This window comes from Diachasma alloeum, unplaced genomic scaffold, assembly GCF_001412515.2.
Source record: "Diachasma alloeum isolate Michigan unplaced genomic scaffold, Dall2.0 Dall_scaffold_00884, whole genome shotgun sequence".
Taxonomy (NCBI): domain Eukaryota; kingdom Metazoa; phylum Arthropoda; class Insecta; order Hymenoptera; family Braconidae; genus Diachasma; species Diachasma alloeum.
Window position 1 is genome coordinate 197,647 of NW_021681005.1, and position 19,318 is coordinate 216,964.

At 37.2% G+C, this 19,318-nt stretch overlaps 4 protein-coding genes across 9 annotated transcripts in view; 2 read left to right on the forward strand and 2 right to left on the reverse strand.

The window, feature by feature from the left end:
- Positions 1-2,441, forward strand: LOC107045191 (U11/U12 small nuclear ribonucleoprotein 25 kDa protein). 2 transcript variants are annotated; one of them, XM_015267357.1, is made up of 3 exons: positions 1-929; positions 1,005-1,220; positions 2,151-2,441. In XM_015267357.1, exons 1-3 carry the CDS (start codon positions 927-929, stop codon positions 2,409-2,411), a joined length of 480 nt encoding a protein of 159 aa, XP_015122843.1. In that variant the 5' UTR covers positions 1-926; the 3' UTR covers positions 2,412-2,441. The 2 variants fall into 2 exon arrangements, with proteins under 2 accessions (XP_015122843.1, XP_015122842.1); XM_015267356.1 differs by lacking the exon at positions 1-929 and having other exon boundaries at positions 961-1,220.
- LOC107045190 (distal membrane-arm assembly complex protein 2) lies at positions 2,424-3,720 on the reverse strand. The gene has a single exon (XM_015267355.2). The coding sequence runs from the start codon at positions 3,569-3,571 to the stop codon at positions 2,687-2,689; it is 885 nt and encodes a 294-aa protein (XP_015122841.1). The 5' UTR covers positions 3,572-3,720; the 3' UTR covers positions 2,424-2,686.
- Positions 3,714-6,468, forward strand: LOC107045192 (dynein light chain Tctex-type). Its single transcript, XM_015267359.2, has 3 exons — positions 3,714-4,239; positions 4,306-4,471; positions 5,748-6,468. The coding sequence occupies exons 1-3, from the start codon at positions 4,219-4,221 to the stop codon at positions 5,894-5,896; spliced, it is 336 nt and encodes a 111-aa protein (XP_015122845.1). The 5' UTR covers positions 3,714-4,218; the 3' UTR covers positions 5,897-6,468.
- LOC107045189 overlaps positions 6,332-19,318 on the reverse strand; it is a 22,217-nt gene continuing 9,230 nt past the window's right edge. For 2 of the 5 annotated variants that reach the window (XM_015267350.1, XM_015267354.2), the window contains exons 2-6: positions 17,255-17,317; positions 13,396-13,743; positions 11,166-11,460; positions 7,891-9,894; positions 6,332-7,021 (exon numbers count right to left, since the gene is read on the reverse strand). In XM_015267350.1, coding sequence (XP_015122836.1) covers positions 6,851-7,021; positions 7,891-9,894; positions 11,166-11,460; positions 13,396-13,743; positions 17,255-17,317 — 2,881 coding nt within the window. In that variant the 3' untranslated portion in view covers positions 6,332-6,850. Of the gene's footprint in view, positions 7,022-7,543; positions 7,651-7,890; positions 9,895-11,165; positions 11,461-13,395; positions 13,744-15,278; positions 15,486-17,254; positions 17,318-19,318 lie in introns of those variants that run through there. The other 3 variants (XM_015267352.1, XM_015267353.2, XM_015267351.1) reach the window with 3 other exon arrangements.

Consider the following 19,318-nt stretch of genomic DNA (forward strand, 5'->3'; position numbering starts at 1 on the left):
TCAAGCAGCCGACCCGAGTGAGATCGCTCTCGACTCCCCGGCCCCTTGTTTATACCTGTGTGTATGTGACACATGGATAAAGTGGGTATAATCGAATGTAAAAGGCGAGGCATAAAGGGGGAGGAAGGCCTCACTTGATTGTGTTTGACGACAGGCATCTGGGCAACGACGAGGTAGTGGCACGCGTAAATATATCAATGCTCAACCAGCGCCATCGTGTTGCGATAAAGAGCTACAGTTTATCCGGTTAAAACCTCACTCTCTCTCTCCCTCGGCACTTGGACCGAGCCGGCAATTTTGTTTCATTCGTTTTGTTGGTTTTAGGCCTTTCGTTTCTCTATTTCGTCCCCTGTGATTTCACTTACCCTCTCTTCGACGGTGAACTGCGCACATTCTTGCGCATAATCGACGTTGCTGGATAGTTCCGGCTTAGTTAATCGAGCCACATCGCTCTCATCTATCTGCACATGTTTTTTTCTTAGTTTGTTCGAGTGGTTCTCGCTTTTTTTTGCGCCTCTGTTGTTCTCCCTCCAGAGTTGTCGATGCGGCGCTTGACATTCGCCCTCGTGATTATTGATTTTTCGGGTTTTTAGGGGAGCGTGGAGCGTGGGGGACGTGGGTTTGTTTTTTTTTCATTGTTTTGAACAGGTGTTGCCCCTGTTGCGGAATAATGAATATGTCGATGTAAATCGTTTTTGGTATTTGATAATTTTGCAATTCCGTTGTTCATTGAGAGGAGATGCAGATGAATTTCATGGGAAATATTCGGTTGATTCCACGAAAAAATAAAAATTCATGATTTGCTTTCATTTTAAATGAAATTTTCAGATTTTAGGATTCATGAAATGGGTCACGTGGGCTCAAGCTGGCCATTGGGATTCTACCGCCAAATTTGGAGCTATAAGTCATGCGCATAACGAGAAATTATGGTTTGAAAGTTTCTCGGTAGTTAGCGCTCGTACTTGTACAAAATTTACAACATGCAAGATGCAAATATTTCACAGGAAAATGAGGGACTTGAGAATGTGCAGTTCAGTCATGAGGAATTGGTGAATTTAACGAGGGAGGCTATTTATAAAATCATCGAGAGTGATCCATTGTTTCGGGGACTTCCGTCAGATGCAACTGTTGAGGAGATAAAAGCGCAAACTGCAGTTGCACAAGGCCAAGCAATAACTGTCTATTTGACCAGGGGAAAACTCCCAAAACTCGCTATAGTGGTAATTATTAATTTTCCTGTGGGAAAACATTTTTTTTTATTATGGGGAGACTACTACGAGTTTTAAAAGTCGCGACCTATTGAAGTGAGATTTTTCATACATTGAAGATTGATTGTATTTGTCTAAAAAGGAATAATTAGCGCAAAAAAATGATTGTTTATTGTTCGTTTGCCCCGTAGACACTTAAAATGTTTGAAGGGAGACTATTATGAGTTTTAAAAGTCGCGACCTATAGAAGCGAAATTTTTCATACATTGAAGATTGATTATATTTGTCTAAAAACGAATAATTAGCGCAAAAAATTGATTGTTTATTATTCGTTTGCCCCGCAGACGCTTAGGATGTTAAAAATAGTTCAGGGCCTCCAATTTTTTAACTACGGGTGTTTTTTTTTTCAAAATTTTTGAAAAATTGTGTACAATAACGATTACAAATTATTTTTTTGAAATTCAACTCTTGCACAGCTAATTCCGTTTTTTTCCGCAATAAAAAATGCACCATTCATGTAAAATAGCCCAAAAAATGTTTCTGAAAGAATCGAGAATATATTTTTAATATTTTAAGGATATTTTTTTTGCCTATTTTACATGAATAGCGCAATTTTTATGTTAAAACGAAATTAGCTGTGTATGAGTCAAATTTCAAAAAACTAATTAATAATTATTATTGTACCCATTTTTTTAATTAAAAAAAAATTGTGTAGCTCAAAAATTGGAGGCCCTGGACTATTTTTAACATTTAAAGCGCCTGCGGGACAAACGAACAATAAAGAATCAATTTTTTTGTACCAAGTACTCGCTTTTAGACATATAAAGACATATAAATAGTACAGGGGCTCCAATTTTTTAGCTCCAAATTTTTTTTTTCAAAATGCGTCCATTAACAATTACAAGCTAGTTTTTCACAATTCGACAAAACAATTTTTTTCAGATTCCACCTCACAACACAACAGTTCTAGATCTCAAGAAAGCAATAGAATGCCAAACAAATTTATCACTGAAGCGAGAAAAAGTCTATAAGAAAATAAGTTGGAAACACGTCTGGAAAAAATACCATATCCATTTCGACGAAATTCCCCTCAGCAACGATGAAGAAAACATAAAGACTTACGGAGTATCAAATAGAGTAGAACTTCATTACAGAAAGCGTTACAGAGAGAAGAATAAAATTCGTCACGGTGTAAAAAATTGATAATTCAATAAATCTGGAGTAATAAATTTATTCATGATTCTCCTATTCTCACTCGACCTTCAGTACGATATTTACACGAAGAAGCTACGCAAAATCCGAATACATCCATTAGTGAGAGTGTCCCTTACATTGAACACTATTATACTGACTGAAATTTCCTGAATCGAACAAGTCATCATCGTAGAGCCTAAGGGGCGTAACAACTATGCTTGCACACACCACTGACGCCCCTTTGGCTGTACCACGACGAGGTGAACAATCTCCGAAGAAAAAAATCACTGTTTAACAGCTTGCTCCTCTTTTACAACAGTAGACTCTGCAGTAGCACCTGAATTTTCATCTGAAACTGCTCCTTCAGCACTAGCTTTTTTAATTTCCACCTGCAATTGGGGTAGAGCCTCTTCCAACATCAAGCAAGTCAGTTCGAATGCTGCCCCATGCCCCCAGTTCGTGACAATAAGTTTTTTGAGATTCCAGGCTCTGTAAAGGCCCTCCAATCCCCTCTCAGTGATGTTCTCATTGTCAGAGATATCTAGAACCTCAAGTTTCGGGCAGAGACACACAAGTCTCTCCAAGCACCACTCGTCAAAGTACTGACAGTTCCTGAAAGCCGCTATTTTCAGTTTCGGGATGTCAGCAAAATTGTCGAGACCCTCGTAACACAGTTCCGTTCCACTAGCATCAATCTCCTCCAGGAACCAGGTGGGCTCATACTTACTTGGCAGGTCCACTATATCGTCAGCAACCATGTACTCTTTGCACCCCTTCCTCCTGATTTTCCCCTGCCTGTGAAGGATGAAGTGAGCAAGAGCCAAGTCATTCCCCAGGATTTCTTGACGCTCTGGAATGTACCTCTGGCTCCACTTCAGGTAGTCCTGTTGCTTCCTCCTCCACCAGGCTATCCAGTCCGTCAATTTGATGCTGCCTTTTTTCTGAAAGATACCGTGTCTGTTGACATCTATGTTGAACGCTTGTAGAAAGTGTTCTTCCGGTTTCAGCTGGGGTCCCCAACGCTTCAACTTCCTACTTTTATTCACTCTCGCCTTTTCTTCATCATCCATGTCTGCCCAACGTTCACGAAAACTCGGTGGCAGATCGTGGAATCTCCTGATTATTTGAGGAAGCCTGCAGGTCTGACGCCTCAATGATAATCCAAACATTTTTCAAGGGTTGTTATTATTAGTTTTCGATTATTCGCGGATTTTTATGGGAATTTGTAGCAGTTTTGTTTATGTAATTTTGTGGATACATTGGTTTGACGGATTACGAGGTTATGGCTGGCTGTGAGGGCCGACAGCACACGACAGCAGCCGACAGCGTGGAGACTGCTGTGATCAGGGGTAGAGGGCGCTTTTCGTGTTTCTTTTCGTATTTTGCATGAATTTCTGCTTTACTTTGGTGATCAACTGATTTTGGAATTTGTTCAGAGACTGAGGGTCTGTTGTCATTGTTGTTTGAGGGATTGTGGATCTTGTTACGGTTCCTCAATGGGAAATTTGACTGGGAATAACTGGTGAACGCTGAGGAGGTTGATTGATGCGGCTGCATTAGGAGCTTGGGCGTTTTCGGACTTTAGACGTGTCAAACTTATTTATTTTCAATACCCATACGGGATAAAAGTGTTTTGCTTCTCAGAGGAATTTCTAGTGTCGTTTGATCGTAAAGTGGCGGTACTTTTGGGCTTTTATCCCCGATAGCCGAGGAATTCAAGAAATTGTTTCGACTCAGGCATAACCAAGCAGGTGTGGTGTGACTGATCTGTTCTTTGAGAAATCAAGAATTGAGGAGGGATTCGGAGAATTCAGGGATGGAGGATACACAAGAGGAAGTAAGTACATTCAATGAGGCTCTTGTAATTAGTCAAGTATTTTACAAACTCTTCTGTGTTTTTCAGACACAATTTGTTGTCGATGATGTGAGCAAAATCATCAAGGAGGCGATTGAGGTGTCAATCGGTGGGGATGCATATGCACATAATAAAGTTAGCCAGTGGACGTCGAACGTGGTTGAGGGGTGCCTAGCGAGCCTTACAAAATTGCAAAAGCCTTATAAATATATTGGTATGGATACCTCATAATTTCACTCAATTCTGCATATTTTCGAAAATTATGAGAATTTTAAATTTCCACATCTTCTGTGGATTGAAATTTTTGTTGAGCTAATTTTTTTAATTTTCTGCAAGTGTGAGAACCGTTCCAATAGTCGATTGGTGGAATATCAGTTCCATTTTCAGATCAGATTTTCAGATATTTAGATATTAGTTTTTACATGACTAGAAGGAAGAATTGAAAGAATTCAGTAGCGAAGTGGTAAAACGGTTTAAGTCGACTTATCTGCCAGTTGAGTTTTTGAGGAATATTTCGAAATCTAAGGGAGATAGCGAAATTTTTGTAACTGCATTTATTGTAGCTCTCAATCGGCTCTACAAAAAAGGTTATAACAAAAATTTTGCTCTCTCCCTTAGATTCCGAGATATTAATTGAAAACTGGTCAATAGTCAAAATTTACTTGTACCGTTTTACCACTTCGCTACTGAATTCAAGTAGTTGATCAAGCGCTAATGTTTTTAAAAAAAAATTGAGAATCCTCCATTTCAACATTTTTTTACTGCTTTTTTATTTATCCTCTTTTCTTATTCTTTCTCTCTATTATAGTACTGCTAATTTCCTTACGCTTCTGAATGAAAACACTGTGATCGTTCATATTTCAGTCTTCAATTTTTTGTGTTAGAGCAATTGAGGGGGGGGGGACATCGCGAAAAATGGACACTTTGTTTCTTTGAATTTCCATAAATCAGAAAAAAATTGTTCAATTAAATACTTCAGGTTCGTTACAAAGGGGAAGAAATGAACCTTCCAAACGAAAAAAAAATTACTTCATTTCATCAAAAATTCAATCAGTTATTAGAATTTGATAGAAAATCATGAGTGTTCATTATGCCCCATATACCTCTAAATGTGTTTTTGTAGGGGAGGGTAGGGTAAAACGGACACTTTTGACTTTTTTTGAAATATTCATGACGTGTTGAATTGTTCATGAAATGGAATAATTTTATTTTTCAATTGAAAAACAATGATTCCTGTTTGTGATGAGCTTAGACTGAGCTCAATTGATAAATCTGTTTCTGAGTTATGAATATTTTAAAAACAGTCAAAAGTGTCCATTTTACCCTACCCTCCCCTAATATCTACCTGAAAAGTTCACTTTTCGATGTAGTTTAGCGTGCGTAAAGTGTTTATTTTTGCATGATGTCCATAAAGTTCAGAGATCATGCACAAAGTGAATGCTCTCCCCATCTACAGTTTCAATTCCATTAATAACTCTCTTTAATTGCAGTTACATGTACAATTATGCAAAAAAATGGAGCAGGCTTGCACACAGCGAGCTCATGCTTTTGGGACAATGCAACTGATGGCAGTTGCACAGTACGTTGGGAGAACAAGACGATGTACTGCATCGTTTCCGTCTTTGGATTAGCCATTTAAACGTTTCTAGTCAGCTTCCAATCAAGCCACTGACATTATTGGAGCTCTGCAGAGTTAATGTTCATTGAATGGGATGAAAAGTCGGGGTTTATGGCGCTTCTGAAGGCTACTCTATGTAAAATAGATGTAGATATTCCTCCCATTTTTCGTCGTCAATTCGAAATTATTTTACCCTAATTAGTTCCCAATCAAATTCCTAGCGATGCTGTCGTTTTGAATAAATTATTCTGATCTAATTTATATTTGCTACACTTTTTGTACTATTCAATACTTTGATTTGTGAGTAATAAAAAATATATTTAATTTAATTTCTCTCATATTCCATTAGCATAGGCAAGCTTAATGTAGAGCAACTATGGAAAAGGGGACTGAGGCCTTGGGAAATAGACATGTGCCTCTGCCTTGGTCAGAATCTGAAGATTATTCTTGTAAACGTGAATTGAAAATCTTTATTTTATTCTTCCTTTTTATATCACAAATATATGTATAATGATGTCATTGTTCTGTATTTTCATCTAATCATTAATACTGTTTCTTAAGAATTAAATGGAAAATAAAAAGATTGAAATTTATGACTTCACATGATACGAAATAATAATCTCACAGGTTTTTTTAAAGGCTGAGCCTAGTTTGGTAATGATGAAAAAAATCAGGAAACAGCTTAGTACGTCATTTATACAGACAAAATGAAAAAAACAAAACATTGAACTTTGGACTGTCAGATAATAAAAATAATCCTTCTCAAAGAAACTATTAAAAAATTCTATTTCATTGACGTTAAATTTGTAAAAGACGAGAGAATATTATTCGTTACAGATGTCATGGCAGTCTTTAAATATTCATTGTTAATCTATCTTCCAAAGGAATTGGAAATCAGTGAAGTTATGAAATGATTAATGAATGATTAACTACAATTTTGTAAATTATGCTTTGGAGTTGAAGGTATAGGCGAGTTTATGAGTATTCAGTGCACTCATGAGATCCATCAGAGAGTTCAAGAAGGTCGGGAAGAAATTCTTCGTCGTCTGCTGGTTCATCTTCGTTTAGGAGTACCATATTCACAGCCAGACTGTCTCCGAACTCATCGTCAATGTAGATATCCTCGACTGTATTGTCTGGAAGCTCCTGGAGTTGAAAAAAGTAGGAGTGAACATTTTCCACATTTTTAGAATAAATTAGTAGCCAAGGAGTAACTCAAGGTAAGCTTCGGACAAATATGTTCAGTAGGAGCAAACAAAAAACAATGAACTACAAAAAATTTCATAATGCAAATTTCACTTTAATTTCACGATATTAGTTGAAGATTCATCTTTAAGGTATATCCCTAGAAAACAGGCTTTTCTTACGATTGTCCCTACGGTTTTCATAGATAATGTTAACAATATTCCCCAGCTATACAACGAGAAGTATTTCCAACGTATGAGAAAACGATTCTTACGATGTTCTTAAAAACGAATCCGCTGTAGATTGATAAATTCCTAATACAGTGAATTTTTTGTAAATTTTATAGTACATATTTTCAGTGATATTCAACTCTGAAAAATGAAAATTTCACGAAACCATTTCCCACTTGATTCAAATAGTTATTGTTGCCTTCCTCAACAACTTAGGAGGAAAAAAACTCAATAACTTATGAGAATGCAATAAATTAAATCATTTAGAATTTTTTCCGCAAATCCATAGGGACTCCAGATGGTAATTTCCTGGGATATACCTTAAATGACATTGACCAGTTTTATTTTACCGCTTGTCTACTGTAATAAAATAAAAACATATCGTAAACTTCATAAATTACTTGTTCACTCATTCCTTCGACTCGTGAATATCGTAAGAGCGAAGAAATTTAGAATTCTTTCTTCTATAGTACATCTTCTTGCACAAGAATAATATTTTTCTCCACTAATTCGATATTTTCCCAGAGGTATAATTCATTCATTGAATTAATTCGATTCCATGAATTTGTAATCATTTCTTGAAAATTCTTAACTACTTACAATCCTTCTGATAGGTATCTTGCCCAGTGGAGTATTACTCAGGCTCCTCAACTGTCCCAGGTGAGCTGGCAGTGATCGTCTCCTAGCTAAACTCCCCTTTGTACAGGAGAAGCATCCCTTCTCCTTGTTTTTATCCCCGAACACTAAAAGTGTGAAATTGGATTCATTCTGTTCATCTCCTTTACATTTATCAGTTGAGCTAGATACAGAGAGGGGGCCAGAGCCTCCAAGCCGCTCCCCAACAGTAACAGACTCATGAAGCACAGTTTCAGGTTCCCAATCCTTCTCCAAGCCCGATTGATCCTGTTCAATAGATTTTTCAGCAATGGAGGCACAATGAAAGAGTGTCCTGGAGAACTCAGCAGATGTGCGCTGAGAATTTGCACAATTTTGGGCTTTGTCTGTGTCCTTTTCATCTTTTCCTTCCGATTTTTCTTTCCCAGTTTTGTCATCTTTATTATTAACAACAAATGTATCTCCACTTGCTGACCTCTCAATGCTCTTTATCTCCTCATCAGTCATTTCGTTTAATTTGTAGAGCTCCTCGAACACTGACTCATTCTCCCTCGAGTTAGCAATATCGTCGCCAAAGCTTTTTGGGCTCCTGAATGGAGAAGAACCATTCGATCCAGGTGAAACAGGCACTGGTGTAGTTGACATATTTGGAGTTGTAGATTTTACGATGTCAGTTGCTCTGTCCAACGCATCTTTGAGGGCTTGAAGGGACACACTCCTTGGCATTGAGCTGGCAGTCATGTCCTGCGATGTGTCAGTAATGGTGAAAGTCTTTCTATTTTCTGAATCATTACTTCCGTTAATAGTGTAAGTCTCATTACTCTCGGGTGATCTCTTGGCCTCTCTGTTGATCTCCCCATTAGGCATGTACACAGACTGATATTCACCAGGATTACTTTTTCGCATTTTTGAAATACAAATCTCTTTCTCTTTTCTCCATAATGATGTCTCGAAGAAGCTACTTGAGTCGGGATTCAGGACCTGGGGCTGAATTATAGCGCCTCTGATGGGCGTTGGAACATAAGAATATGGTTTATGGGTTTTTATATTCGTTGATTTTGTGTATGTACCATATTGACTTGGAGACTTGTTCAATTTCAGTTCTAGACTTGTCTTGTGACTGGCCGGTTTGTGTGGCTCGTAATCCTTGCTTCTGATTTGTCTCAACATTTTGGATTTCAGGTTCTCTCTCTTCTCTGTGGGTGAGCAATTGGAGGAGTCAGGTCCGTAGAAGAACGTCTCTCGTTTACTTGCAAGGGACTCTTTCAATTTCTTTATATTCACTCTAGGATCACTGGGGGCTTCCTCAGGTGAATCATTGGTTCCTGCTGTGCACGATGTTCTTCTGATTTTTAGATCTCGATTTTTGCTGGCGTCAGTTCTCATGTTTTTGGTAATTACATTTGCATTTTTAACACTTGTGGACTTGAGCACTTCGTCCAAGATGTCTCGAGTTTCGATAGAGTCAGGGGGCTTTGGTTTGTCGTTTGCTGAGGTCTGATAAGCCACCGATTGTCTTGTGTGACGCCTTGGTGACTCTGCAGATGTGCATTTGGTGACAACTGGAGATTTGCAGCTCGGGGGAGTTTCTGGTTTGTTGTTGTTGTTTGTTATTTGCTCGATGTAAATAGGCTCGTCGTCCTCGTACTGCATCTCTAGTCTCTGGAGGTATCTGCTCAGCTTTGACATGTCCAAGGTGCGCTTAGTGACGTCCAACTGGAGACCTGCATCGAGAAGATTGTTGAGGAGGGGAGGGAAGTTGTAGAGATCGATTATTACTCCTCTTCTGTAGTGAAGGTACTGTCTTTCTACTTCAGTTTTACTCAGGTTGTTCCAGGGTATATTCGTCGTGCACATCTCCCACATTAGCAGTGTCAGGCTGTAAATGTCGGTGGCTGCTGAGGCCTCATGACCACTGAGGAGCTCAGGTGCCTGCCAGCGGAAGATCTCTGAGCGAAGACGATCCTCGTAATCGTGAAATATCTTTGGCTAGAATTAATGAACATTTTTTTATCTTATAAATCAAGGCTAAGTAGTGGTAGGGGGAAGTGGTGGATAGTCATGAATCTAAAATCTATTCAGCAATTTTTTCGCAAATATCTCTGAGAAAATGGAGTTTGGAAGACTTTCATTTATTAAAAAAATGGCGGGTATCACAAAAACTTTGCACAAATGAAACAATTTACTAGAAAAACCGAGGGCTTCCTCCCCGAAATTCTATTTAATTTCTCTTAGAGCTCTATAATAATTCAATGGAAGAACTCTATTTAAAAAATCTATTAGTTTTTCGCGCCAGTTCTATTCAAAATTATGCAACTCTTTCTGGCGTCTTTAAAGGGATATTTTTTTGCAGTAAAGTCTGTAAAAAATGATTTTTCTATATAACTCATTCTGTTAGGATTTTGTCTTCCAAAACTCTTGACCATGAATTTTCCACGTTTTCTTTTCTTGGATTTTATTATGATAAAATAGTAAAAATATGCAAAAAAAATTTGTACCCGAAAATTTCTACAAAAATGAAAATCCATTGAATCTTTTCTATCAAAAGTAAGTCTTAACATAATGTCACAGTAAATTTGTATAATCTTCAATAGCATTAATGCAAAAAAATAGATTTTTTGAATGGAATTCTAATAGAATTTTAATATAAGTGTCAAACAGTTCCAGTAGAAATTCAATAGAATTTCTTTCGGAAAGCGTTAGGCTTGCACTTATCAGCCGTTGATTGCTCGATAATTTCGCAAAATTTGGTATTCTTATTTAAACGTAATAGTTACCATCTACCAGTTCCTCAATTGCAATTTTTCATTCCGTGCATAAATCGTCCTACGCTTCTCATCAAGTGAAAAGCGCACAGTTACAATAATTGATGCCATAGCGTCATGGAAATGAATTTTATAGCTCTTTAGCTATTAAAAAAATTGTTTTTAATGTGTTAAATGCAGTATGCATTCAATTACAATAACTTTCACTCGAACATTTGCTGTCAATGTCGACCCTGAAGGCATTACGACTTTCACCGAACTATTAGGAAGTCACGTTTTTTCTATCTAGTCTACTATGCGGCAAGAGTTTTAATTTTCAAACGTGTTTTTGTACAATCCTTGTTCAAGGGTTTGGCGCCTGATCGATGGCCATTAAACAGGCCGACTGGCATTCTTGCGTAATGTACTTCCGGTTCTGTATGTGAATTACAACGTACCGGATGGCGAACCGATTGATCTGGATGTCGTTAAGAATGAATGAATTTTTTGACTTACTCCATTGACATTGGTAGCTAATTCCCAGCCCCCGAGTTTGACAATCCCCGTGGATGCGAGGAAGACGCAGTGGGGGCTTATAGCACTGTGGATGTAGCCACGCATGTGGGCATGTTTCAGGGCTGCTGTCAAATTTCCGGCACATTTTGCTACACCTTGAACCGATATTCGTTCACCCTGTTCGTGAATGTAGTTGAAAAGAGTACAATCCACTGGCTCGAAAATCGCTACGAGACCATGCTCTTCAGTTTGAGTTGTGCCCATCAGAAGTAAAACATTTGGGTGACGGATTTCTCTGCATTGAAAAATTGAAAAATAGAATTCTATGAGTCATTTTAGCTTGCGAAACAATGGGAATAATTTTTATCGATAATGAATGACTCGTACTTTTCGTAGGTATAATTTCATGAAAAACACTGAGGCACTGTAAAAGTACGAGGATGATTCAAGTAAATGTAATATATTTTGTTACGTGTTAAGTCATCCCAATAAGGAAGAATGTCTTGAAGAACTTGTCAAGATTCTTTTTATGGTGAAACGTTTAAGGGGAGACTACTGAGTTTTAAAAGTCATGGGCTATTGGAATGAGATTTTTCATACATTGAAGATCGATTACATGTGTCTAAAAACGAATAATTAGTGCAAAAAATCAATTGTTTATTATTTCAGTAGTGAAGTGGTAAACGGAGATAAGTCGACCTATCTCTGAGTTGAGTTTTTGAGGAATATTTCCGAATCTAAGGGAGATATCGAAATTTTTGTAACTACATTTTTTGTAGCACTCAATCAGCTCCACAAAAAATGTTGTAACCAAAATTTTTCTATCTTCCTTAGATTCCGAGATATTGATTGAAAACTGGTCAATTGTCAAAATTGACTTATCTCCTTTTACCACTTCGCTACTGATTTGTTTGCCACGTAGACGTTTAGAATGTTTAAAATAGTTCAGGGTGTCCAATTTTTTAACTACAGAAATTTTTTTCAAAATTTTCTCATGACTGTTTTTAGAACCTTTAAATGAAGTCGAAGCAGTAGATTTGATCCAATTCAACTCATTATTTAAATCTGGTGTCCATGTTGCTCCACCCTCCCCTAGACGATTTTTGATGACGGTCGTTTGGGATACAAAATTCGGTAGGCGGAAAAAATAGGCCAGGAAAAAATAGCCCACACACCCAAAACGGGCCAAAAACCACCCAACTTAAAAATTTCCGTTGGTATATTTTTTCCGGGATTCACAAAATTCGGACAGGGTCAGAGAATGGTCAGAAAACGATCAATTTTGCCTGACCTGACCGAAAGAAAAAATGACAGTCATTCCCCATCTTTAGGTGTAACACTTCGCTCTTGCGTTTCTAATGCAAGGTGAATGTAACAATGGGGTGGGGTGATAAACTGCTTCGTCGTGAAATCATTTCTCATTTGATTCAAACAACTAATTAACAAATAATTTCTTATTTGATTCAAACAAGTTCTTGGGTGTGTGGGCTACATCAACAACATATGAGGATAGAAAAACTCAATAGCTTATGAGAATGCAGAATTTAGAATTTTTTTCCGGAAATTCATCGGGACCAACTTTTGGGTGCTATTGTCTTGGTGTATACCTTAAGGATATTCAAGGACTTTGGCTATTTTTCCTCTAGTGAAATGTTGTACTTTCGTACTCGAACATCAGAGCTTTCACTTGAGCCCTATTGGAGCGTAAGTTGCCGGACATTTTACAATGATTTTATTATTCAAATTTTGCAGGTCTGAATTTGGATCTCGATATTGAACCGTTAGAAAAAATTTTAAAAATATTTTAAAAAATGAAAGTTTACTTTTTGGAGGAAGATTGATGAAATAAATAAAAATTGCAATTTTTAAAAATCACAAGCATTTTCTATAGATAATTTATAAACAATCAATTTTCCATCATAAAAATCATTTGTTCAAAATCGTAACAAATTGATTCATATTCCGAATTTTACCAGAAATCGATTTCATGAATAAAAAAATTACGTTTTCAAAAGTTTAAATAATTTCAATTATTCATTTATAAACAACGAATGGTAATAAATAATAATTCAGTGCAAAATGTAATCTGAATTTAATTTCTCCCGCAATTTAATTAACAAATTTGATGATTAAAAATGGTTGAATCTAGTGCGGTCTGTATCAAACTGTAAAAGATGCTTGGATATCCTTAAATCGCCGAAAAATTCACTTACGACAGGACATTACTTACGAAAGTACTTCAAGATCTGCCCTCACAGCATTCTTACAATCAGGATGGATATGCCTCCTCAACGACACCCTCGTATTATGCCACTCAGCGTAAATAAGCTCCAAGTACCGATCCTCAGTGCCCGCCACCCAACCGATCTCGAAAATATCAGGCGCAGGCACGTGTGGCACACCCGGCATCATCATTCCTTCTCGATTATTGTTCTTATTTTTGTTGTTCTCGTAATTTTTCTTGATGAGAAAATCCAGCCGAACTTTGTCTGGGCTGTTTGGGGCCACAATGAAGTTCGAGTCACTCGGACTTTTTCGCCTCTCGATGAATGCTTGGATCGCATTTCTGTACGCCTCGCTGAAAACAAAGAATAAACATTATGAAGAGTTAAGGAGGCAGCGTCGATCCCTTACAATTCACGATAATTTTCCAAAAAAGCTATAAAATTCAGTTGAAGAATGCACAATGTGCAAATTTTCTATCCGTAATAAACTTCTGACTAGGGTGAACAGGCCAATTGGTGGACGGTTAAGGGAAGTTTGAGTTTCGTGGTAGGATATAAAATAAAAGAATCACCTAAATGGGGATATAATAGCTTCAAAAATGTTTTAATTAGCAGAAAAAAATTATTTGAAGTGAAAATAACGAAACAGAATAATTAAATTAAGAAATGATTGAACGCAGTCGAAACCCCTGATTTCTGGACGTCTAGGCCATATTTTTATTTATTTATTAAATGTTCATCAATAGAAAACATAATTAATCACATGATTATACACGAGTAGTATTTTTGAAAGGTGAAACAATCAATACAATTTACATTTTATTCATGGACTATTCAATGCAATTTGACATCGTCCAGAAACTAACCCTCGTCCAGAAGATGACCTGGTCACCCTACTCCTGAATAAAAAGTATTGAAAAAAAATTCAGAGTAGGATGAACAGGCCAATTGCTGGACTGTTAAGGGAAATTCGAGTTTCGTGGTATTATCTAAAATAAAAGAATCTCCTAAATGGGGATATGATGGCTTCCACACCTTCAAGAATGATTAAATTAGTAGAAAAAAATTATTTGAAATGAAAATAACAAAACAAAGAATAATTAAATGAAGAAATAGTTCAATGCAACCGAAACCCCTAATTTCTGGACGAGTGGGCCATATTTTTTTTTATTTATTAAATGTCGATCAATAGAAAAAATAATTGATCACATGATCATACACGAGTAATATTATTGAAAGATAAAGTAATCTGTACAATTTTCATTTTAAGAAATTAAAATTAAATTCCGTAGCGAAGTGCTAAAGCGATTTAAGTCGACTTATCTCCCAGTTGAGTTTTTGAGGAATATTTCGGACTCTACGGAAGATAGCGAAATTTTCGTAATTACATTTGTTGTAACTCTCAATCGGCTCTACAAAAAAGGTTATACCAAAATTTTGCTATCTCCCCTAGATTCCGAGATATTCATTGAAAACTGGCTAATAGTCAAAATTGACTTGTACGGTTTTACCACTTCGCTACTGAATTAAAGGAATTGACCTGGTTACCCTAGGATCTAAAATAAAAGAATCACCTAAATGAGGATATAATGGCTTCCATACCTTCACGAATGTTTTAAATAGCAGCAATAAATTAATTGAAGTGAACCCCTCATTTCTGGACGGCTGGGCCATATTTTTTTTTATTTATTCAATGTCGATCGATAGAAAAAATAATTGATCACATAATTATACACGAGTAATATTATTGAAAGGTGAAACAATCGGTACAATTTTCATTTTATTCATGGAATATTCAATGCAAGTTGAAATCGTCCAGAAACTAACCCCCGTCCAGAAATTGACCTGTTTAGCCTAGAGTCAAAGTAACGTAGTTTGCAAAACGTACGCTGCCCTCCTGTCACTTTTTTCGGTGTCTTCACGTTCTATCGGGGCCCCTTGACATCCTGAACTCTTCACTCTAATAACCGCAGTCGCGATAACACTTCGCCCGTGAAGATTAACAACTTTTCGGCACTCTTTTGTGTAAAAGCCACTGATACTCTGGTACGAGGAGGACGACATGTCCGGACTCATACCGAGCCTATGCGGCCTTCTGACGAGTTGATCGCGACTGGAAGATTGTTTACAAACACCTCTGTTGAGATAGTCACGTGATTCGAGTGAATATGGGTACAAGCGACAAAAGTTTTGAGACCTGAGGTTCACTGAAGTGCGGCTATTTTCGAATAACCCTGTTTTTTCGTCTATCGTTTCAATTGATGGTTTGTTCTTTATTTGATGAGGAGCGAGAGGGTACAGTTTAGTGGCACTTTGGAGGAGGGACTTTGGGGGAGGGAGATTCATGTGAATTCCCGTGAGGCAGGCTGGTGTGAATCCGGCCCACGTTTTGCAGTGTCGCAGGAGTTGGTAGAGGTAATATTACAAAAAAAAAAAATTCACGCGTTTTTGTTCCCAAATGGAAGCATTGCAATCGTTCAATAGATTTTTTCATTCTGGAAAGGTAGGGCAAATATTTATTCCGTTCATCAAACTGAAAAATCTTCGGAAAAATAATCACCAATTGGGATAATGATTGACATTTAAGGGTGCCAAGTGAATTTGGCGATGACCTTGAAAATTGACATTCACCAACAGTTATAATTTTTTTAATTAATAGTATTAGACAGATGGTGAACATCGGTGACAATTTTAAAATTTTAGAACTTATGGATATCGAGAAATTAAATAAACAAAATCAGTCTTATACACGGCCTCTTATGGAGTTTTGATTAAATTGAACGTTTCAACCCCCTAGGAACTCAAGAAAAATTTGAAAAAATTTGAAGATATGGGGAATGATATGTTCAATGTGATGGCGACAAAAAACAATGGGGTGCCGGGGTGAATAAGAGAGATATTTCAATCCGCCGTACCCATTTGATCCCATGCTTTCTCGAGGTTCGTCACGCGAAATAGAGGATTTTTCGCATTTATTTTCTCGATGTCTAGTTCCGGTTGCGGGTTTGAAATTTCGTCGGATGGATGAATACATATTTCTCCAATGATGAAGGGAAAGAAAATTTTTTTTTTGAATCTTTTTTCAAATTCACTTGGCACCCTTAAGATGATATATATTTCAGTAGTGAAGTGGTCAATCGGCTTAAGGTACTTCCGCAGTAAGTATACTTGGTGAAAATTTCGAAATGGTATAAAGACGCAATATTTGGATCATATGTTGTTGACCACATTAAAATGATATTCCCAAATTTTTAAGTCCCTGGTCCACCCCATTTTTGAGATATGCATCGCCAAACATTCAATTTTTGTGTTTTTTCCATTTTTTACGATGTATATCTCGAAAATGGGGTGGACAAGGTACTTCAAATTTAGGGAATAGTTTTTGAATGTGCTCAACAACATATGTATACGGAGAAAAAAATTCCAGAAAAATTACTGTGCCGGCACGGTAAATCGGTTTCGTTTGGACGGAAAAATTCCTGTAGCGCACGGCAGGAATTCCGGTGCCGGCACGGAAATTTTTCCGGGTCCGTCCAAATGAACCTATTTTACCGTGCTACCACAGTAATTTTTCTGGAATTTTTTTCTCCGTGTAGAAGAAAAAATTCCGCATTAACGATGACGGAATTTTTCCACGACTCAGCCTCGATAAAGGAAAATAAGTAAACCTGCGTGTTGCAAATCGTGTGAACAGCTGTTAATTCCTCGGTAATGTGCCCGAGTAAAGCTTAGCGACGGAACAATTAAAACGGTTGATGAATTATTTCCCTCACTCCGTGAGAGAATCCACCCGGAAAATACCTATTTTCTTTTTACACGTAAAAATGGTAACCCCTTATAATCTTTGTAATGAATTGAACTTACTTATTGAGGCCATCGAATTTTGGTGACAGAGGCCGGCGATTCCGATCGCGTTGAATGATGTCCCTGAAAAAAAAAACAATATAATGGGCATTTGGAATTTCTTCGTGCATTTAATTGAAAAATTCCCATCCTGTTTTTCGAGGGGATACACTACTGAGTTTCGAAAGTTCTGCAATTGAAAAATGAATTCCATGGATTCTTTTCTACCGATGTATACACCTGAATAAATGTTAAATGACCCTCTAGAGAGTATCTGAGGATGTTTAACCAAAACGCAAGCATTTCATGAATTTTTGACTTTTTTGTTCAAGGGATAGGCAGAGTAATCTCCTTCATGTTGATAAAATTTTTATTTCACCAACCCGAGTTGATTATTCTTAATTTGAATAGAAAATATATACGAAAAACTTATGTCCATATGTAAATACTTGGCTGAAAGCCCTCGGGCGATGGCCTATTGTGAGAAAAAATTTTTTTGTGTATTTTTCTTGCAATAAATTTCGTTAAAAATTAAAAGAATTAATTAGAGAATATACAACGAATGTTGTGCGGTGTTTAAAGTTTAAAACAACTGCATTATATGCCTGGGTATCTCAGACTCAGACTAGGCCTAGGAATTCAGTATTTTTTTCAAATTAGCTTCTAGTTTTATTTTCATTTTCGTAGTCTTTCAGTAGGTGAATTATCAATTTAAAAATGAATCCCATAAGAGATAAACTGGGTTATTTTATTGCGTCGAAGTTACTGCAACTAATTTCTCTTAATTATGAGAAAGTTTTGGTTCCCTCGTCAGCCTAAAAAATTACAAAATTTTCCTCGAACATGAAAGAACTCAATTTTTCGAAAGTGGATTAACATCCTTAATATAGACCGTTTGAGAAAACTACAAAAATCGATTTCGGACTGCGGAAAAGCTCTATGTAAGTAACACTTGGCAAATTGAGCTGGAAATTGAACACGATATTAGGAATACTAATACCATATCAAAACTAACGATGCGTTTTTCTGTCGGACAATTAATCAATTTATAATTTCACACAAATCGAAAAAAATGAACATTGACATGCAATATTTTTTGTAATTCCGTCCTAGTGCTGTAAGAGAGCGGTTCTGACCATTGTGATCAATTATTAGCTCAATCCACCAACTGCTATTCACATAAAGGTTTTCTAAAGTTGAAAATCACTTTTTTTTGTGTTTTCAGGGAATTCATTATTTAATCACCGAACTTCTGAAACTCGGGAGTCCTTATCTCCTTAATAGTTATTTTCATCATAAGGTCCACAAAGTATTTTCTGACGAATGTGGCTCTGTAGGCCGAGCCACACACATAATCACATTCGTCAGAAAATACTTTTGGACCGTGGAATGAATGCAATTTTTCGTCAGAAGGCCTTTTTGTCATTCCGCGTCCGTGAATCACTGCTTACATCCGTTATGACAGAAATATTGTTCATCCTACGGCCTAAAATAGTATATTGTGCATCAAGGGCGGAAAGCGAAGACGTTGAATATGGACAAATGAATATTCGTTAATAGTTAACGAATGGTTTACTTGAATGGCGAAAGTCAAGTCAAACAAGGCTCCTCAAATATACATTCGTTAACTATTAACGAATGAACATTTGGTGGGACCGAATAGACCTTAATCTCTAACCAAAATCCATCCGTTAACAGTAACTAATCCGTTCTATCAGTGTGCGATTTTTTAATACACCTGCAAAGAAAAGTTCGTATTTTGCTCTTTGATGAGTGGGAGGAAAGTGAGTACTTTCTGCCCTAGGGTGTTTCGATACAAGTGAGATGAAATTTTCACGAGTTTGAAGTTGGTGGCCCGAGCCAAAGCCGAGGGCTACCAATCACACGAGCTGAAAATTACCGCCTCACGTGTGTCGAACAATATTTTTTCACAAACCTGCACGGAAAGTTCGTACTTTGCTCCCTGATGAGCGGGAGGAAAGTGAGTACTCCCGGCCCTCGGGTGGAAAGTCCTCACTTTCCTCCCGCTCATCAGACAGCAAAATACAAACTTTTCTTCGCAGGCGTGTTAAAAAATAGCATGTG

Bases quoted from the DNA above. Each gene is read 5' to 3' on its own strand.
- LOC107045191 (XM_015267356.1), top strand. From the start codon at position 981: ATGCAAGATGCAAATATTTCACAGGAAAATGAGGGACTTGAGAATGTG. The intron at 1,221-2,150 runs GTAATTATTAAT...AATTTTTTTCAG, and splicing joins TCCCAAAACTCGCTATAGTG to ATTCCACCTCACAACACAAC.
- LOC107045190 (XM_015267355.2), bottom strand. From the start codon at position 3,571: ATGTTTGGATTATCATTGAGGCGTCAGACCTGCAGGCTTCCTCAAATA.
- LOC107045192 (XM_015267359.2), top strand. From the start codon at position 4,219: ATGGAGGATACACAAGAGGAA. The intron at 4,240-4,305 runs GTAAGTACATTC...TGTGTTTTTCAG, and splicing joins TGGAGGATACACAAGAGGAA to ACACAATTTGTTGTCGATGA. The intron at 4,472-5,747 runs GTATGGATACCT...CTTTAATTGCAG, and splicing joins AAAGCCTTATAAATATATTG to TTACATGTACAATTATGCAA.